The following is a 21,963-nucleotide window of genomic DNA, read 5'->3' on the forward strand; positions in this document are numbered from 1 at the left end:
GTAACGTTCCCAAATTATAATAACTACTGTAGAAGTCATATTGGTGTTTATATGTCTACATTTCTAAACCATCAACTCTGTTTAGTAATATATTTAAGTTAATCGTTAACGAAATTTATTTTACAGATGTTATTAAACTCATAGTAAATTACGATTTAGCAAATCATTTTGTAAATCACATAAAGTTACCTAAAATTCTTAGACACAACTGATTTATAACTCGGTTTTATGTTGTCTTTATTCGAGGTTGTCTGGGTACTATGTAACTGTACGCAACTCTTTTATACTAACGTGCTGTTGCATCTCCGCTCTATGCGTTCTAAATAGAAATGCGCACGTCAATGACCTCGTTCCGTTAAAAAAAATCGCTTTATAACTTCACACATAAAAAATGATAGCGTGTAATTACTTGTTAAACTCGTAGATTCGGATTAAAAATAAATATTATTTTAAAAAGGTACCTTTTCTTCACCCTAACTATTTTTTTCGATTTGATAGCTATGACGTCACAATATAGTGCATGCACATTCTTCTTTGCAATGCACTGTGCGTGCCAGTTGACGGAGCTCGTTAAACCGGAAGTCACAGATACGTTACAATGAAGTGCTCTTACTTTCTTCTTACTATATAGTGCAGTAGCTTAAAGAAACTAGTTAATGGATTTCAAAGCTCTAGTCTATTCTTCTGTATTTAATTTTCCTATTCTTTCCATAGCGTATTAGACTTTTATTTGTACGTACATTTAAAGATATATACGAGTAATTGCAATGTAATGATGATAAATTACAAAAAGAGTATATTCTTGATTCTTGATATATGATATTATATATTATTGACATTACCCACTTTTTATGTTATGTAATTTTTTTTTATTTAAATAACGGTTTTAACCCTTCTGTAAAATAACGTAATTGACATTTTCAATTTTTTTTCTAACAAATTTGTTAACGTATAATTGGTAAGTGTCCTAAATGAATATTTACTGATCTGAAAAATTAAACACATAAAAAGTAATTGTTTTATCATGGGTTTCTGAGACCAAAATTGCCGTTTAAAATATTGTGATATTTTTCTTGAAAAATAATCAGAAACCATATTGCGCATATTGTTTGTCTGTAGCACGTCTTACTTGCCGGGAAACCGTCTAGTCTAGAACATACATTTAATTTAAATTAACCTGCACTAATTAAAAAGTCAATTGACTTATTTCTATGTGTTATTAAACTTACAGTTGTTACATAATTAAAAAATCATTTATAATATGATTCTTATGAAATTTTTAATAGTAAATATGATATTATACTATTCCAGTTGCAATTTAATTTCGCAGCTCGATTGACTTCAACAACGATTTATTGATAATCTACTCTGTAGATTCCAGGACGTTATTACTCTTTCCTATCCTTTACTATAATATTCTTCTTTCTTTTTTCTTTTTAATTATCCTTGAGTAATGAATTTATTTGTTTATATCAAATGATTCTCACATAAACTTCTGTAATATATAACATTGAGTACTGCATAAGTATCACGTAATTGCTAAAAAATCCATTGGCTCCATTCTTAGACGTTCATTTATCGTTCTCGTGCGACTTTATGCACGTGCACGTGTACTATGCCAGTCCATTTGCCAGTTTATATAAAAATATATTATAAAAGCGACCCGACGGCTTTCTTTTCATTGTATAATGATTGTGTTTTTATTAAGAAAATTAACTATATTCCATGTATGTGCTTGTAAAACTAATTTTGTTGCTGCTAAGATTGTCTTTGAGATATTCAAACTAAATGTAGTTTGAATATCTCTATGTGTGCAATGGCGCTGGGCGTCCTGCCAAAATGATTTCCGCAGACAAAATGTATGTAAAGAATTTCGTAACTATGTAGTTTGTTGCAGAAAAAACGATGTAAATAAAAAAATTCAGTTTTGTATGCAGCGTTGACGACTTCCTGCTGTAATATGAGATTTTATTATTAATATTTTTTTTGTATTTACGTCAGTCTATAACTATTTAACATTTTGTTTATCAACAGGAAGCTTTATTTTACGCAGAAAATGTAAAAAAGATTTTTCGTAAGCGACAAAATAAATATGAAATTTAAGTAGCTGTTAAGATTTTGATACAGTTGTAATTAATCATTTGTTATCTGTCTGTAAAAACGTGTACCTAATTATTTTTAGCAAAGGAATCTGAGATCACATGTCTAGTTATTGTTATAAATGTACACAAAGGTCATTTATTTGTATTTTACGTCAAAGTCGCGTCATTGACGCAAACAATTCAATAAATAAAACGTAAGTTTTCAAGGTTTTCGTAGTTATTGTACATAGTTTTATTATAAGGAAGTTTAATAAATTCACAATCTTCAGAATCTTATCATGTTTTTATGTACTATCTCTGAAAAGCTGATAGCTAAGTCAACTAAACACTTTATCATACGAATAATAATCATTTCAGGCAAACTATCGCCCGATTGTGAAGAACTGGGTCAAGATACGAGGCTTGCTATATTTGTAGCGATGACTGGCTATGAATTTGTTGCGTGTCTGACGATTTTAATGTGGTTTTGATGAGGCAGATTCGAGATCGCGACGCTTCGACAACATGGCTTTAGACCAATTATGATTGTAGCCCATTTAATTCTCTTATCGTGCCAGCTGGAATTTATTAGGTCATTGTTTTAAAATTAAACTATGAACATGTGCTTAATTCAAGATGTGGAGGAAGCGATGAAAATATGTAGATGTAACGTGTTGGAAGATGAGTATCGTTATCCGTTATGTGAAAACATTTTAGTCATGAATGAATGCAAACTATTGCTTCAAGTAGATATGTTTATTATTATTATCACACTATTAAACACGTATTTAAATAGGTCAATGCAATTTTACAGTTTTTTATTAAAACCTTTAATAAAGTTCAAAGAAAAGCTAATTTCAAATTAGTTGGTCACATATGTATAAAATTTAGTTGTAAAGATTCCAACTTTGCCATATTGCGGCCTACTTAGTAAATCCAAGAATAGTTGGCCTGTATAGTATCACCCTCTGCATATTTGAAAGGACAGCGGGCGGCTGTAGTTACCCCCGGAAAAGTCGAGTGGGAATCAGCGCAGGTGGCCTCCTGCAAACGTTTATTGTGTAAATATATGATGTACTAACAAAGATAATGATGTATGATTGCCACTTTAAAATATACTGCGGAAATTACTATTACTTAATTATATTCGTCGGTGGATTCAAAAATAAAGTAAAATGAAATCTTATCTGAAACTATTGTCCATTCATTATAAATTAAATCAGATTTCGACTAACAAGACATAAGCGCCGCAACAATTTAATAAAAAAATCTTTGTTGTTATTTGATACTTATAAGCTGAAGCTTGATGTTTATAAGCTGCTGTTAACTGGATAAATTCATCTTGGGTAAATTTTAATTCCATCGTAATCTCTTAGCAACTTAGTATTTCCTTGTTAGAGAACGTAAAGTTACATCATGCTGGATCTAGGTGTTTGTGCAAAGCCAGTTACGGTTGTTCAGAGATCAAACGTAACGCTAAGTTGGATAATTTAATAATTTGTATGCAGGCTGCAGAGGTGTCGGCCGCACATCTCGCGGATCTTGGTCAAGGCGAGTTTGTCGACCGTGGCGGCTAGCCAGCGTGCAATACATGCTATTTTTCAGATTTTTAATTGATTACTAACTAAACGCGGCATGCATTGCAATAGTTTTACAAAAACAGTACAAAATGTAAAACTTCGTTTTTCAGTCAGACATTTAAAGCATTAGTTTAAAAATATTTTTTTAGAAGATACTGCGGAGAGGGAAACGAAATGTATAGGTATTTATATGATATTAATAGAGTGTCGGTGGCTTAGGGGTTAAGCACTTGACTTGTAATCTGGAGGTCCTGGGTACGAATATCGCCCTGTACAATACCAGTGTGTTTTTCGATTTACATACGTTCATTTATTCGACGTTCTCACGATGAAGGAAAACATCGTGCAACCTGCGAAATTCATAGTGGCCAGCTTGGTTAACTATGGCCTAGTCACCCCTACCTTAGGGAAGGCTCCGAGCACCTCAGAGAGGACGTACATATAGTAAGCTGAAGATGATGATATTTTTAATGAGAAAACTTTATATCTGTTTTTCTACATTTAATAACTAGAAATATATTGAATTTAAAGATATGCAGCTTTAATATTTTAAATTTATATCGGCGCCGTATCGTCGTTAATTTTGGAATCGTTGAAGTTATGATAATGAAACGGAATACGTCGGAATTCGTTAGGTAACTCTATAGATAAACATATATTAATCTTGAGAAAACGTGAGTATTTTAATAACGTTTATATAATGAACTGGTATATGCACATAATAATCTCAAAAAAGGTTTTTTATCTATGCAAATAAATTTGCTACACAAAATGATACGTTTTATTTCATATATTTGTAATAAAAAATCTTCGTCTGTTAAGTATGTTGGCAGACCACCAGAAGGTTTTAACGGACTTTTTTAATTTGTCATTTTTGTCCTTTTTTGACCCTAGACTGGTATGAAATCACTATTAAGTCTCAATGTCACAATATTGTATTAAGATAAAGCCGTTATAAATAAGGAAATCGATGCGGTATCGTAAATCGCTTGGCTACGGGCCAGTGGAGATATGGCCGACACGATCTCAAGGGCACTTAAATTTATGAGTATTCAATGTAAATGTTTATATACGGTGCTATGAATTATTTTACGCTGTAAATAACTGAATTTTATTTTCACAACTCTGTAATAGAGTTATTTTGTGATGAATACAGAGTTCTTTTTATTTGCAATTTATGTTTTTTGAAAAGTAAGCAACCACACAATTGTGAAAGTACTAAGAATAGAATCCATATATAATCCATTTGCGAAATGTTGACAAGTGCGGATTAGTTGGATTATTTATGAACAGCAGAATATTTATGTGCGATTTCAAATTTGTAGAATGAAGTATTTTAATTCTCTGAATTTAATTATTAAAGACACGGCAAGATAAATTTTTGATGGAAAGATAGCATTTAAAATTAAATCCATAGATATAACACTAATACGTTCGTTAGATTATAATAAAAAAAACTAACAATAAATATGTTTGACATTGTAAAGGGATCTTTAATATATTTAAATCCTGTTAAACAAATATTAAACGCATACACGTATAGCTTTGTAAATAAAAACAAAAGGAACGCTATTAAAGATTTTCCACGAAGGTTACGTCAAGCGTTGGAAATATATTCATTCGTGTCAGCTCATCGTTTTTTTTTTTTTTCATCTCGCTACGAGCGACGCTTATAATAGAATTGGAAATGTGCCAACGTCGATTTGCGGTAATCGCGCTCCGAGTGGCTGTATCAACTAAATGCTGATTGATGGCTTCCCTTCCCCGCAAACGAACGAATTGACCTTTTGCTAGTGCAGTTGACTCCAATCTAAATTTGGTAACAATTTCGGTGTAGGGTTTAAACGCGATCCATTTAGCGGCCGGGTGCGATTTCGTGAAAGAGATGCTAAGTGCGTTCTCATTTTGTGTGCTAATTATATATCAAGTGCAAACAGTTTTTTGGCGTGGTTATGTGTGAATATATGAATGCAAACAATTGTTTACATGAAGTTTAATAAATATTAAGTTCATATTACTACATCTTTTTTAAATGTTTTTGTAATATACAGGTTATTTATTGCTTCGAAATAAATACTAAAACATTTGATCTTGTTAATTTAATTTAAAATCGTTTGTTGTCAACATCAAAACATCAACGATTAAGTAAACACGCATTACCGCTGTGAAATCTCCGATAAAGCAATTAAAGTTCAATCGTGCAAAGCGCGGCCGTGCTCCATACACACTCACACAAACAACTCGCCGACCCGAACTCCTCGTAGCCGGCTTTTAATGAGTTTCAGCTTAATTTACAGTTATTGTTTTACCCTTGTGGCCGTGGATTCCAAAGTTGTTACATCCGTTGAATACCAAATGGAGTTTGCGTACAAACTTTAAGTGGTCACGTAAATTAACTTACAGTTTGAGTGTTGAGATATCGGATTAATAAAATAGTTTGCCGTCAAACGAATTTTAAGTAACTTTGTAACTTTAGAGATTTTACTATTTTTTATGGTACCGATTAGATACTTTTTTTAGTTGCCATATAAATATGTAACAATAATAAAACTTAATAGCAACCAACAAATATCACCTTACACTTGATAAGTTGAGCCTTTAAAATGTATATTGTTATTTTTATTTACTACTAGCTTTTACCCGCGACTCCGTCCGCGCGGAATAAAAAATAGAAAACGGGGTAAAAATTATCCTATGTCCTTTTCCTGGTTCTAAGCTACCTGCCCACCAATTTTCAGTCAAATCGATTCAGCCGTTCTTGAGTTATAAATAGTGTAACTAACACAACTTTCTTTAATATATATAGATTGATACAATAACAACTATATCTGCTATTAACTTTATTGAATTTTAAATTGAATGAGATTAAAATAACCTTCTAATCCACGATCACTTTCTTGAATCAGTTATGTATATGTACTTCATCGAACTGATATGACATATCTTTGTGTATTTTTTTAAAGATTCTGAATAAAAGATAACATTTTGATTTATCTAATATATCAAAAAAATTGTTAAATGAAATAACTATGTACCTACAAGATATAAAACATTACCAATCAAGTAAAAACCCTTATTATAATATGCTATCGCAATAATGTGAATGAAATATTAACAAAATACCTTTGATTAAGAGAAATGTGTGTTGTCTATAATTATTTATAGCTCTTAGCAGAGATAAAGAGAACATTCAAAGTTGTAGATATAATTGAAAGTTAAGATCTTCATAAATGTGAAAGAAAAGCTCTTTGAGTATAGAGCGTGTATTAATCTCGTTATTTCACAGTGAATTCCAACAGTAATGAAGTTTTCCAGCTCGCGTCTTTCGCCCCTTCCCCGTTTCTTTGACTTCATAATTAATTTCCTAGGATCGAGATTCCGATCTGACTCAATTATGAAATTAGTTTATGGAGAAGTTTCCTCAGTATTCTGAAGGTTCCCTCAATTGCTTTTGCTTTAATAGACGTTCTCTAAAGTAACTGATACAAACGTTTTAATTAAGTTAAATTCTTCACGTTTAGGACAAAGTCATGTTTGCTTACGTTATTACAGCTGTTAGTATCGGGAACATATATATTTCACAGAAAATTTTTAATAATAATTAAACCATCGCGAGAATTATGACGCAAATCAAAATGGCAGTGTATTTAAATAACTCGACGTTGCCAAGTTGGAAACTTGGGAAAAACTCGTCACCAAACAAAAAAAATCGCAACGCAAAACAATGTCGGAATTGGAAAGCTTTAATAAGAGAAGTTTTTGCCGACTTGTGATTTATTTGGAGATTGTAAAGCCTTCCAAGTATTTTCCGTGTCGAAACAGTAACATGAATTTACGTCTCTAATATTCGAATTTGGTGCCTTTTTCGTTGCGTAAAGAACCGTAGTACGCAATCGTAACAATTGAAATGAACCCTTTTTAGTTGTCTGTGTTTATTTTGGGACGGCGAACTTTGCTGTTTTATTTTTAGAATTGGTTTACTTCTTATTCAATACATTATATCTTTTTTATTAAATTGCGACTAAAGTACTTTAAACTTAATTTAAATATTTCTTTCCTGTTTAGCAAAACTCTGCATTATCTGGATAGGAAGGCGGGAGTTGTCGATAAGATTCATAAAAAAGTTATTGATTATATTCCTACCTTAACACAAATTTTAATAAAAACTTGTAATTCGATATTATTTCTCTGGAAAAGCTAAGTTTGCATTGAGTTGGGCAAAGTTGCAGATTTGTATGCTCACGAGAATTACACAAGCGTAGTAGCTTAGTAGCAACTTGCCAAAGTTGGTAAGTTTTCCGACTAGACATACTTCTTATCTTATGAGGCTTATGAGTTAATTTGTGATCTACTCGAATTTACTACCACGTGTTTATTTAATATTCTTCCATAGTGGGAGATTCTTTAATTTTTTTAACGATCAAGTAACTTTTTCCTATTAACAGTCGAACCTTAATAACCAAGAGTAATCTGTTCTCAACAGACGACCTCAATAAGCGAGAAATTCGGGTTAGAGAGAAACATAAGCAAGAAAAATATCGTGGTCCCTCGGATAATCGTTTATCCAGATTCGACTGTATTTATATAACTTGAAAAATGATATGATAAAATTTATGGCGAAATTTACATACAATATGTACAAGTAGTTAAAGGAGTGAGAGGGGACCACTATTACCCTCTCTTCGTTGTCAGAGAACGATGTTCAAAGTTGCCGAGGTAATTGCTGTCTAGCTGTAAACTTAGTTAACTTTGTTTAACTGTTACATTACTCGAGTTAATTTATTGTTTTTTCCTTTTAATCGCCCATGTATTTTTCGTAATAAAACAGGTTAATGTAAGTTATAGTATACGTAATTAATGTATATTAAACGGAATTTAATAAATCTGTTTATTTTTATCGTTAATGGTCTTTTCTATTTGTACTCAGGTTGATTGAAAGAAGTAGCTGCTATTCATGATATAATGTAACAGCCGTTGGTATTGTATTTAATATTTATTATGCTAATTATATGGTAATTTTGTTATTATAAAATTTTAATTACCATTTGTTCCGGAATCCCCGACATGGTAAATAAGCATTTAAATGTTTGCATATTTTTACATAAAGCGTTAAAGTTATCTCGGTATACGATTAAAATCAGCATAAATTAAAATACATAAGTAAAGTTTCTATTTCTATATTTATAAATGAATGGTCGGAATGTTTTCTTGTCTTTCTATGTTTACGGTTTAATTACATGGATCAAGTGCTGAACGCTTAGTATTGCGCAATATTGAACAATTGTGTATTAAAAAATCTACATTAATTCCTAAAAGCAAGTTGTTCACTTGATGTTAAATGATCGCATACCATAACCGCAATTTCGTGTATGTATTTATATATTGTACATACTCAGTCTTATATTATTTGCTTTAGACGTCTGTCTCATAAATATGTGTAGCGCTTGCAACCAATTGAATTCGTTTACTGCCGTCAAAAGTTAATAACTGCTGCTTCTCTAATTGACTACAAGTTTTACCATTAAAGAGGTTAAGTGGACTGTGAAGTATGTGAACATTGTAATTAGGCCATCTGTCCTTTAATACATGTAAACAATAAATAAATGACCTCGAATAAAATAAATCAATAGGTATTTGCACCATATCGCAACGGTCGCAATCGAGGTTAAATTGAATGCTCTCTACTGAAGGTTATCAGTGTTGTTGTGAAAGTCTCGACGTTCGCCTTCAATGTCGGCGCGCAATCCACTACAGGCGAAATCCATTTATTATTAGCAACGTTTGATAACGATAAACCGACGAGGTCAGATGAGATCGCGCAAAAAATAGAAACGTTGCTTTACCGCGCGTGACTAAAGACTCGCTATGCAGCCAAGATGGCGTATCTGGCTCTCCCGCTCTACCCAATACAAGAAGTTATATCTATCTCGCTTTTCTATATTCCGTTGCCGTTATTTATTTTTGTTAACTGCCTAGATCTTTTTGTACGATTTTTTATTGTTAAATTTCACGAACGACATGACGAGAGAAACAGCTCTATTACCACCACGTTACCTGTAAAAACTATTAGATTTCTTTTGAACATGTCCTCTAGGTTACGTAAATCTATTGACTTGATTCCAAATATATCTCTTTAAATGACGCTGTTTGAAATTTGCGTTTAGTAAATTTGAAAGCTGTGTTTCGTATCTAAAGCGAATGGAAATAAAAACTCTATGTATAATGTGTGCAGTTCCCGAGCTTGTTTAGATTAAGTCGAGAGCAAGTTACATAACGGCCAACACCTTTTATGATTCGTGTTAAGACCAACATTGTATCTCCGTCACATGTAGTGGGGCCGAGATATACTGAAATAGCTTGATCTAACTTAATCAAGCGATTAAATTATCACTTAAAAAATCATTAGCTGTAGTTGAAATTCCTACAGTTTTTGTTTCCTAACTAATATTTTGACAATTGTGACTAAATCAAAAGATATCTAAAGAAATAAAAATCAACTAATTTAGAACTGTATTATCTCTTACAACGGTATTGTAAAAAATGCTCCACAGTAATATTGATTACGTACGGTCAAATGATCTATTCTATTTAGATGAATGCAGATTCTAACAACAGGAAAAGAATGGACGCAGACAAAAAACCTTAGAGAATAGAGCTGGCAACGTCGCACGAAAAATTAACAAAACTATATAACAGTGAGTCACGCATAGCGTGATGAGTTTTAGAGGAAACGATTGTCACGAAAACATTAATATATGAGCCAAAGTGACTCGCTCACCCACACGCAACAACAATTTGCGGTCTCTTTCTTGATCCCAGTATCGGTATGGCGATACAACGCTACGTGATCCGACATATTTATATGTTTCTGTTTGCATACCAGTTTCACTGGTTTTGAAACATGAATCATCCTCATTGCTTTATCTTATTTATTGATGTGGCATTTAGGAACTAGCTTGTCAAGAGATATAATACAAAAAGGAAAAAACAACATGAGGTTATGTTTATTAATTTGGAATACCTTTCAAAAACCCTTATTTTTCCCTGAGTTGTGCAACTCACTTTTCTCATCAAATTATTTTTATTATTACTTTATGATGACTTTTATATAAAAACGAAATCACTTTGCTGTCTTCGGTATTTTCATAAACATCACACGTAACTTCTGATTTGAATAAATGCACAGCAAACATTTACTTCTTTATAACCTTTGCATCGTACAATAGCTAATAATAGGCTGGAATGTAGTTAAAACATAAAGCACGTGTGGCGTATGAATTGTTTCGCTCCGTTTAGCGCATATACGCTGTTGCTAAGCGGACACGTTGTTTTCCGAACGAACCTATTCCAAAATGGCCGCCGACAATGCCCGCCATTCGCTTTCCCACGTCGCGCGCCATCACTCTGCATGCTTCATTCTCTTTTCTTTTGCATTGTGCATTGCAGTTCTCAATTTACGTTTTTGCCCCGTGTTCGTTTCGATGATACCATCTTCAGGAGTATTGTTACCGCGACATAGTTACCTGGTTGCACTTTTTTTAAGCGGTTGTGGTTTGATTTATTTTCAGCAATATAACGAACGAATTAAAAACACTTATAAAATACAATAACAATTATTTCAAAGTTTAACTCATGTAATCTGTATATGAATTTATTTTGTTGTAATATTAAGTAATGAACTTCAATTATGTTAAATTGCGAAACTATTTTTACATGTTTCCATATAGTTACAAATAATGTTGTCTCACGGTATGATATCATGCTCATCATTCTTGGAACATTAATACAGCACACAATTTGCTTTTACCATACGTCTAAACTCTAAACAAATACCTGTTTTATGTGGCACATTCCATGCTGATTCCAAATATTGACAGTGGCAACATTAATATACAAAATGTAGAATGGGGACATTGCCTTTTCGACACTTGACTAAGTATTAAGTAGGTATATGACATATGAATAATGATTATGGATGTACAATTTGAAAAATATCAAATATTTAAAATGGAATCACGGATGATGATGAAATAATTTGTATACTTTGGATACAAGTTCAATGATGTTCGGAGTGCGAATTGATTAATTTGGAAGTATGTCACGGCTATTGGCGTGAGTGTCATGTCTAAGTGTTGGTTCATACATATTTAAAATCGCCGGTAGGAGCTGACGGCCAATGTTTGGGCTCCTCTTTGAATGTTAAGCGATCGTTAACAGATTTGCATTAAAATTGTCTTTGTATTTAGTTTCCTGCTCCGAAATACTGAGGTAACAGGAAACCAACTAGACATTACTTCTAGATCTTTATCCGAGAATTGTCATATTTTATACGTACGTAACAACTTTATACAACAATCATAGTTTTTCCTAACATATATAAATAAATGATGATTTGAGTTTTCAAAGGCTACAAATGATGCCGAAACCTAAAAAACGTTTTTGTTTTAAGAACGTTAGGCTTGAACGACTTGCTACAAGTTTAGTGACTACTATGAAATGTTCATTATGTCTTTATTACCATCATTAGTCACATAACCTTGTATTAAAATAATGAAGGCATAACTTATTGTAAACAATACAATTCAAGTCAAGATATTGTTTACACATGCATTGTTGTTGTAAAACGTTCTTGCAAGTGATAATATCATGTTTCATTCGGACTACACTAAAGTATGTCCTTGAAGATGTTTTGTGTTAGCAAATTTGAACGGTATTTATGTAATTCAAAATAAATGAAAAGGATATGAGAGAAAAAGCCTAATATGTCTATAACTATGGTATATACAGCTCATAGTAGTGCCTACGGCGATATCATGACTCTCATGTGTGGTATTATATCACTTCATTTGTTTGACCCACATGCTTGAGATAAACGTTATCTTTATAACTGTCATGTTTATTAGTTATGCGATTTCGTTATCGCAAAGTCGCAGTGTGATAGGGATGTAGTGTTTAAATAGGTATTTTATGATTCTGTAGGTATTTTGTAGCACTATTTCATACCATATATAACCTTGCAAGATATCTTTTTGTATTTGAAAGCAATCTGAGTCTTTCTATTTAAATTATTCTAAGTTTTGTGATACATTATCATTAACTAATATAGGAACGGCTAAAACACTCATGTACATATGTCCGGTGTCGGCACCGACTAGTTTCGAGCCCATCGGGGGCCCTTCATCGAAATTAGTCGGTGCCCACACCGGAAATATGTACGTGAGTGTTTTAGCCGTTCCTATATTAGTTAATTTCTATTTAAAGTATATCTTGTAATGTTACGTAAATCAATTTACAATATTTCATTTGTAATGTTAATTTCATTGTTATTAGTATACGCTTATCACAGGTAATGTGATTCTAAGTCGATGATAAGATAAAAAACATTTATAAAAAATATTCACAACTTCGTCACTACGATGTAGAGATAACTGTGGTCGGTTGGTCAAGGTGACCTCTATCGCGGCGCAGTCACATCGCGACTTAACGGCCCTCTATTCAATGTAAATTTCTTTAGGATCCTTGCTCGCTTGTCAGAAACTGCACGACTTTAGAATTAAAAAAACGAAAACCCATGAAGGAAACTACACAATAAATTCTGGTTTCACTTTGCGCATGCGCCGGTGTTCTTTTAAATAACAAAAGAAAAAGCACATGGTGCGCACTGTCCGCCATTTTGCCGTGCGAATAGTAAGATGGCGTCGGCGGCCGGCTGGCGAAAGTACTAGGTAATTAAAAGCGAGGTGGGCACGGACGCGGGAAGGCGTTCAGAAACGAAACGCGAGGATCTATGGCTCGTCGGTGCACGCCACGCTCGGCTTGATTTACAACGCTCTCTTGTTTCCACTCGGTCGATTGTTCACTGCTTTATGTGCTGAGACTCGAGAATTGCTATTCTGTTATTGTTTCCGACGGCCATGGGAACCAAGATCGCGTGGCTTTTCAATGACCTTTATTATATTTGTGATTCTTTTATGGATTCAAGTTATAGTTAACATTTCAAGTTCAATTCTGATGGCTTTATTATGATCAGTTTCTTCTATTCGCTCAATCATAATATAGCGTAGGTTTCTTCTACTTGTGTTACTACTATACTAGTTTTATAAAGCATATTTTCTCTTTTAGAGTCTATCTTTATATGAATTTATATAGTTGTTATATAGTAGAAAAATGTAATACATAATGTTTTTTTTATAAATTATTAGATAATTTATTGTTCTGTATCACCACAATTCTTCTCTCCGTATCAATATTTAATGGCTCATTTCCTGCGACGGCCGCTTCCAACTTAACCGGTCGCGCAACTTGAATATCTAGTTATGTAAATTGACTCGAAATTGTGTATTTCAACATTTGTATTCAAATGATGATTTATCGGATATTTAAATTCAAGACACTCGTGTTTTCTTTATTCCGATACATTTTATAGCAGCGACAAAAAATGCAGAATAAGCACATGATAAGTGCTAACCTTTTACGTTCAGTAGAATTTTATTAGTCAAGAGCAACAGAGGCGAGGCGTCGAAGCGATACCGTTGTGCTAATTCGCTGTTATTCACGGTCGACTGCTTGTTATCGTTGTGCACTTAAGTGAGTAAATAAACTCGTTTGTATGAAAACGCGAGCAAGCTATTACAAACTAATGAATCCGCGACATTATCGAACCAGGAGCTGCGTAATGTGACCTCATTCTGGTCATGTCTAATTCATTTCAAGTAGCGGTGTTAAGTGTCAGAGATTTTTTTATTACTAACCGAACGTATCGCATAATCAATAGTTCCAGTTTTTTGTTTTGTAAAAAGTGAACCAAATTCTGTGATGTTGTAAATAGTTTTTTTTAGCATTAATCAACGTCCCGTGAAGGTTTTCGACTAACACAATTTAAAGTAATAACTAATTTGTTTGTTATATTAACATAGATTATATATAATAGTTGCATATTCATTTTTTTTAATTGTATTGTTTGCACAGAAGCGCTATTTGTTCAATTACATTATATCTTTGTCAAGCCGGGAGATATCACCCAGCCACGAATTGCTACGTGATCCTAATGATTTATAAACAGTTTCATTCAATTAATTATGAATTCGATAAGACTGTACGTTGAACGGACAGACTTGATAATATTGGAATGTTCCTACACGTAACAATACCGCTTCACTGTGTTTTCTTTAATTCATTTGTTTTTTTTTTTATAGTGTTATACTTTTTAATTTCAAGCCAGTTAGCATTCGCACACCATGTTAAGAATGAGGCGTCGGATGTGCGATTGTTGTCGGTTTTTATTACATGAAATTAATCGTATGTAGTGTTGCAAGTGCGAAACAATGTATCAATGCGTAAGAGAACGATGTCGTGTTTACGATTTCACCTCCTTTGTCTCAGAGTCATGCTGCGAAGTATCGTCTATATTTATTGACAGTTGCTGTATTTCAACAGCGATACTTTGAAGACGAAGAGAACGTATGCCAAGTCGTTTGACCTCATTCCCGAGACTAGCTCTGCGTAAACTCATATTGGGCTTATGAAAACATTGCTATTTATAGTGTAGATTGGGCCCCAGCAGACCGCTCGTATTATTTTTCTGTTTAACAACGCGAGCATTCGCCAAGTGCGGCCATGTTTTCTATCCTCGTCGCCATTCTATTTTATTTATGACTCCGTACCCGCTGAAAGAATACAAAACTCTTTTTTTAAATGCGGAAGACGAAATTATAAATATTCATGTTACTATTATTTGAATTGGCTTTATATTTTGAGTTAAATATGTATTTACATGACTGTTTAATGTAAAGACTCTGACTAAACTGTTTAAACTTCTGTTAATAAAAAAAAATATAATGACAGTAGACACTTATTTTCTTATGTTTTTCAAGAAACGTTCAAGTCGGAGATCAGTTTATCCGCTATGTTATCAGACTGTTGGCGTAGTCTGCGCAACACCCGTTAACACGTCCAAGAATGCACAGAACGGGTTTCTTGTACGCAGACTGGTTTCCACGGAGCCCTGATGGCTTCTACGAATTTGATTCATCGACGTAGCCACATAAATTAACATACTTACATATTCATGATGTTGTCATGGAATATTTTTCATTCCACGTATATATTTTTATGCTTTTAAAAACTAGTTCTCATATTTTATTTATTATCTATTACGTTTAATAATTGTAGAATTGTATGTAAAATTATTTATTACATCACTTAAATTATATGTCTTAAAATGATAAGAGCTTAATAAAGAACTTCCAGCTTTTGTACCCAGAATGAATAAATGCATATTAAAATGAAATAAAAATAGCAAAAAAGTACAAATTCGTGATTTATAGTTATACTGGCACTTTATCTTTTAAACTTACAATTTTTTATCGAAGCTTGAACATGGTGTCATTATTAGATAATATAGATAATAGATACCATATCAAAAAATCTGATTTAAAAATACATAATATATCAATCAGCAGTTGTCGTTCTACATAATGAAATGTTTCTTGAAATTATTGATGTGCACATCTCTGTGAGTGATTTGATACAATTAACATGGACCAGTTAATAACAAACTTACGTACATTGAATAGAAATAAATATTATATTTCAGAAAAAACATATTTCAAACATATTAAAGTGAAACGCAAATGGTAAAAGCGTTGTAATTTTTGTATTACTCCATAACGCTTCGTGTACCTACGTCGATTTCTTGTGAGTCCCGGCAGAATGAAATTGGCCCAACACATTACCCGAGGTAAATCGAACGATGCACGCGGTCGAGTGCCCATTTCTCACGTTCGGACCAGTTCTATGGACTGGTTGGGCCGCATGCCGATCAAGAAAGGTGCTCGCGGTGCCTTAAAGGGTGAAATAACCTTTTTTTGTGCTCCCAGCCTCTTAACGTTGTCGGATGTTAGTGCTCATGCAATCTGCGCTGATATATAAAATGTGTAACGATCAGTGTGCATAATTTACATGTATTGCATAAGAATGCAGTTTACTTTTTACACTCACGTAAATCAATATATCCAAATGTGAAAATCATGTCAATTCGAGTGACATGATTTGGCCCGTATCTGTCTGTGTAGATCTACTTCATGACATTTGTGTCTGTAAAGTATCTTCAAGTAAAATTCTGATGCCAATAAATGTGATTAAATTTTATTTATAAGATCACATTTTTCCACTTATTTATAATGGACTTACTACTCTTTAGGCCATTACTCTCGGTAATTTATTTGCACGATAAAGCTATAATAAAACACTTATTCATTTACATGCAACCACCTGCGTAGAGAGCTGGATTAACCGGATAAGGGCCCTGACTTCAATGCAGGCATTCTCTTTTAATGAAAATGTTCTGAGAATTTTAATGCATAGTATGTATATGGAAGCATTATTGTAATCTTGTTGAAGTAACTACTCTACTCTACAATGCTGCTAACTGATATGAGAAAATTTGTGTAGATACGGTCTTACTGTTTTTTAATTGATTTTTATTTGATGTTTATTAGCTTGACCATCTAAAAAGCTAAATAACTATATTAATATTAGGATGTAGGAGATTATAAAAACAACAAGACCATATATATAACATAGAAATTCTCAAATCGTCACTAAATATTTCACAAGTATTGACAGGTGATTATATTGAAGAGAGGTCAGTCGTGCGAGTTATTATGTGGATGTGTTTCTATTGCATAATTTACAGAACCGGTCCCAATAAAATGTCAGACGAGCCGTACAGGCTATTAATATCCAGCTGTGTCTCAGCTACGCCTACATAGCAGTTTGTATGGCAACTTCTTTTAAGGTGAATTAAAACCATCTTTTCAACCTTCCTAATTTGGTAGAGATTTTTAAATAATAACAAAAACATTTAATATTATACATTTAATTCTGTATAAAGTGTTGTGAAAAATTATTTATGTAATACAACATTTAATTGGTTTGAGATTATATATTTAAAAGGACATCAGAATTAAAAGATTTGAACGTTGAATGGAATAGGAAATTAAAGATTGAAATTCTCTACATTTCGAGTAAGTTTAGTTTGAGGATCTTCTTACGTCATCAGGTGATAATATGTAATTTCTATCTTTCTAAATTGTAACCTACAGTTATAAAAAATTAATATGTGTCTATTGTTACATAGCCACGCAACACATTGTGATTGTATACTGTAAAGTAAATAGTACGATACATGCTTTTGTTACATAATGTGTTGTAGTAAGCATGATATATTTTACATATTTCGATAAGTTATCAACTTACAATCTGCAACTAGGGTAAAATTATATTTAGGTAGTGTAATCACTAAGGCATTAAGCGGCGGACGCGTGTAATTCATGGTTTAGTAAACCGACAGCTGCTCTTATACCAGTGACACAACGATGCGGGTGAAAACAAGTATTCATAGATATTAAATGATAGCCTCGCAACAGCGCACCTGCCCAGTTTGCTCACACAAAAAAGACTAGCAATAGAATTTAAAAAGAAACATTAAGAATATAATTTTAAGGATGCCTTAAATAGTTCATAACCACTGCTATCGTATATTTTAAGGTTACCACCCTTAAAATTAATATACGAAGGCAGTGGTTGTAAATATTGATAGAGTTCTTTTGATTGTAATATTAAAATGGTAATACATTATTTATTTATTTATTATTACTATACACAATACAAACATGACAAAAATGACTATTTGATATTGAATTTAAAAGTATCAATCAAAATCTGATTGCAACCAAAACTTTTCCGACTTTAATAAAGTTAAACAACCAGTTATTACCATGTTTGTATAATCTACTACCCGGAAATTGTTAAATTAAAAGAATGAGTTTTCTTCTAACTTCAAGTTAATAATTAAAATAGATACATGGTTTTATACTTGTACATATTCCTTTAGCCTTTTACTTTAACCAAAACTGGTTTAGAAAACCGGTACCGTTGTTCGACATGCTTATTACCCTCGTAAATATTTAGCGATTATATCTTGTGGCCTTCAAATTTATCATTTCAATTATACCCTTATGTTTGTCTTTAAATCTTTATTTATAAATTTTGGAATGTTTTGTAATCTATAATATCTCTTGTGTAATAACAAAATTCGCTTCTATTGTTTCAGGCACGACCCAGGAGCTCGAGCAAATCGAAATCAACAAAAAAGGTAAAATGCTTTTTGATTCCATTGGCCATTCACGAATAAATAATTCAATGGGCATACATTGATCACGGTACATGTTGGAACGATTTTAATACCAAATGATCTGACTACGGTTGTCGTCATTGCATCGCGACCTCTTTATGTTTGTTAGATTTTATATTTCACTCGAGGGTTCCCGTCGTATTTCAGTTTTTACTCTGTTTGAGACATGTTACGCGATATAACAGTTAAACATCTAGAATATTCCACGGAAATAAATGTAATCATACTGTAAATCTTGTTTAATATTAAAACTCCGAGATTTCATATCACGAAGTTATTCTCTTTAACTCGCGATTATCTACTAACAATCGTAAACTTTGCATCTTTTCTATATTTAGATAATGTTGAAAACCTAAAAATATAATAAATTGATAAAAATATTAATCTATAAATTGTACTTGTTTGAAGATTATGTAATTAGTATGCTTAGCACAATCTATTCGGATGTATTTTATTTATATTTATTTTATAAGCGCAGATACGATAAGTACAACGAAAAGCACATAAGGATCTTTAACTCATTTGAAAATGAAATCAGTATTCGAATCAAGTATTCCTTTATTTTACATTCAAAGTAGTGTTTTTGTGTCTTGAGCGTCATCTGCGTATGTATGTGGCTTGTTTATACATCTCAGTATTCGCGCTTCGAGAAGCATAGGTCACCGAGGACATGGAATACATTTGTTATTATCATTACGTTATCTAAATTTCAATTCGGCATCCGAGTAACGGGGTCACAACGATTTTGATAAATATTTCTACATAATGCTTTATCCTATCGTTTAGTCTATTCGCTGAAAAGAATATTTTTTCCAAGAGATACCTAATATTCTTTACGTCGAAGTTATGTATCGACCTGTCTTATACCTTTAAATATTATTATTGTTTGTGGCTTCAACAAAATATGTCTCCATCTTGTCTTAAAAGTATTTCAAAGAATTTAAATTTTCTATGTAAGATTCTCATCGTTGTTGTTATTTTGAAATTGCATAGTTTAGTTCTTAAACGCAAACCACTAAAGCTACATATTGTATTTCAAAAATATTACTCCCACGAATTTAACACCCATATGTCTGCCTGGTTTTCCCGCTTCGGTAAACATTATTTTGTAGCAAAACTACTGACCGAAGCAAAATTTTACCTCAGAGCAAAAATTTTGTAACTTAAACTTTCTATGTAAGAAAGTTGGTAGCTATTTTACAGGCGGTTACAAAGATTTGATTTTAGTGAATTGATTTTTGTTCTGACATTCGTGTTTGCTTGCTTAGGTTTTGTGAAAAAGTTTTACGAAAAGGTATAGTTAATAAAACAAAAACCTTGTTTATAATATGAATAAAATCTATGTAAGACTTTTTGTGATATTGTAATAAATTTATGCTAATATTAAAGCTCTCTAGCGACTAAGCGAAGCAACTTTGAATACAAAAAAATCGTTGTACACGTCATTCCCAGTCAGCCTGTATTTTTCGAACCCAAATGTTTTTTTAGAGTTCATTAGGGAAGACTAGTATTGACTATAATATATATTTGTCTAATAATCTGTTGACATTACAACTTTACACAAGTACATGTTAATTCTGCATCAATTTTTCTACATATTTGTATTTCAGAACATACGATTGCTAATGTTGAATAAATAATACAAAATAATAAGAGACGAAGTTACCAAACATCGAGATGTGTGCGTCAAATCTTGTATATCTTAAAACATAGCTATAATTAAATGAATATTCATGACACGATCCGCTTCGAAACAATTTTATAACAGCGTCCGAGAACCGGTCTCTTGTTTTTTTTTTGTCGATGTTGTTGAACTTGTGATCGTGCGTCGAGGCAATTACGACTGTTATGGACAGTGGCTTACGATACAATGTGTATTTATGGGCACCTGTTTATTAATGCGTTCAAGTGATACGATGAATGCAACGGTCGTTAGAGCTCCACGTCCGTTTGATGTGACGTATGATCGCTCCAAATAAATTGTTTAATTTGACTTCTAAACTGTGCCAACTGGAACTGGGAAGTGTTTAATTTCATATGTTGTTAATCGTTGGTTTCTGAGACCAAAATCCCTGTATAATACATATCGTCATCCCTCTCTTCAAAACCTCGTTTTGTCTACGAGTATATAACAGTGAGTTTTACACGATGATTTCGATCTCAGTAATCAACGATTACTGAGTAAAATATAAAAAAATTATATTTGTAACTTAAGATTCCAAACTATTTTATTCGTTATTAATGTCAAAAATACAGGGTTCTTTTGTCAATGGTACTCTAGAGATGGGAATTAGCTGTCATAAAGCCACAAAAACTGCAAGTTTCCTATCTCTCTTTGCATACTGACATTGACGTTAATTATGACGTTATGTATCTTTGCACTTGCAAAGATTGGCAATACACAAAGGTCGAAGAACAAAGCCGGCGCAGCCCGCGGGAGGTCAGACGAACAAGTCTGACTAGTCCGTGAGCACGAGCAAGAAAGTCGCCGGTGAAAGTACGCCGGTGAAGCTAATCCGTTCCACAGATAATAAAAAAATACATTTCATAACCAGACTCGTAACAAAACCGGTTCTTTTTTTGTCTGTCTCCTCTTACACGATAATCTTTTTAGTATATTCATTATACGAAATGCCTTGTAATAATAATAAACTGTACCGTCACATTTTGTAAAAGCTTACCTGATGTTGCTTTTATAAGTGGCCTTGTTTTTTTAACTTTAGGACACCGGCATAAAGTTTTAATAAATTCATAATACATTCTAAAGGACACTGTTATTTTGGATACCTGCTTGTCATGCGCGCCCCTGAAGCGATTCTTTTATTCATTCTGTAAACGTCTGTCACGGAAAAAAATTGTTTGCTCTTTACAAAATCAAATTGTATAATAATGTTTTATTCTGAATACGTGAATATTTTGTCACCGAAAAATATGTATATACTTTTCCACTTAGAATTTACTTATAAATTTCAGAACATGGATGTTATAAGTATTTAATTCAAGAAGGATACGTAAGGATATTGAATTTAGAATTCTTTAATCGAAGGTTAAGCAGATTTAAATTACGTAGAGTAATTTAGGTTGTCATATAAATAGATTATATAAT

The 21,963-nt window shown here is 32.6% G+C and overlaps 1 protein-coding gene across 1 annotated transcript in view; it reads left to right on the forward strand.

Annotated features, from left to right (window-relative positions):
- LOC106719698 overlaps window positions 1-21,963 on the forward strand; it is a 155,070-nt gene that overhangs the window by 94,514 nt on the left and 38,593 nt on the right. Inside the window, exon 8 of the mRNA XM_045679980.1 lies at window positions 18,777-18,818. Within this exon, the coding sequence (XP_045535936.1) occupies window positions 18,777-18,818 (42 nt within the window). The remainder of the gene's footprint in view (window positions 1-18,776; window positions 18,819-21,963) is intronic.

Source organism: Papilio machaon, chromosome 11 (assembly GCF_912999745.1).
Source record: "Papilio machaon chromosome 11, ilPapMach1.1, whole genome shotgun sequence".
Classification (NCBI taxonomy): Eukaryota; Metazoa; Arthropoda; class Insecta; order Lepidoptera; family Papilionidae; genus Papilio; species Papilio machaon.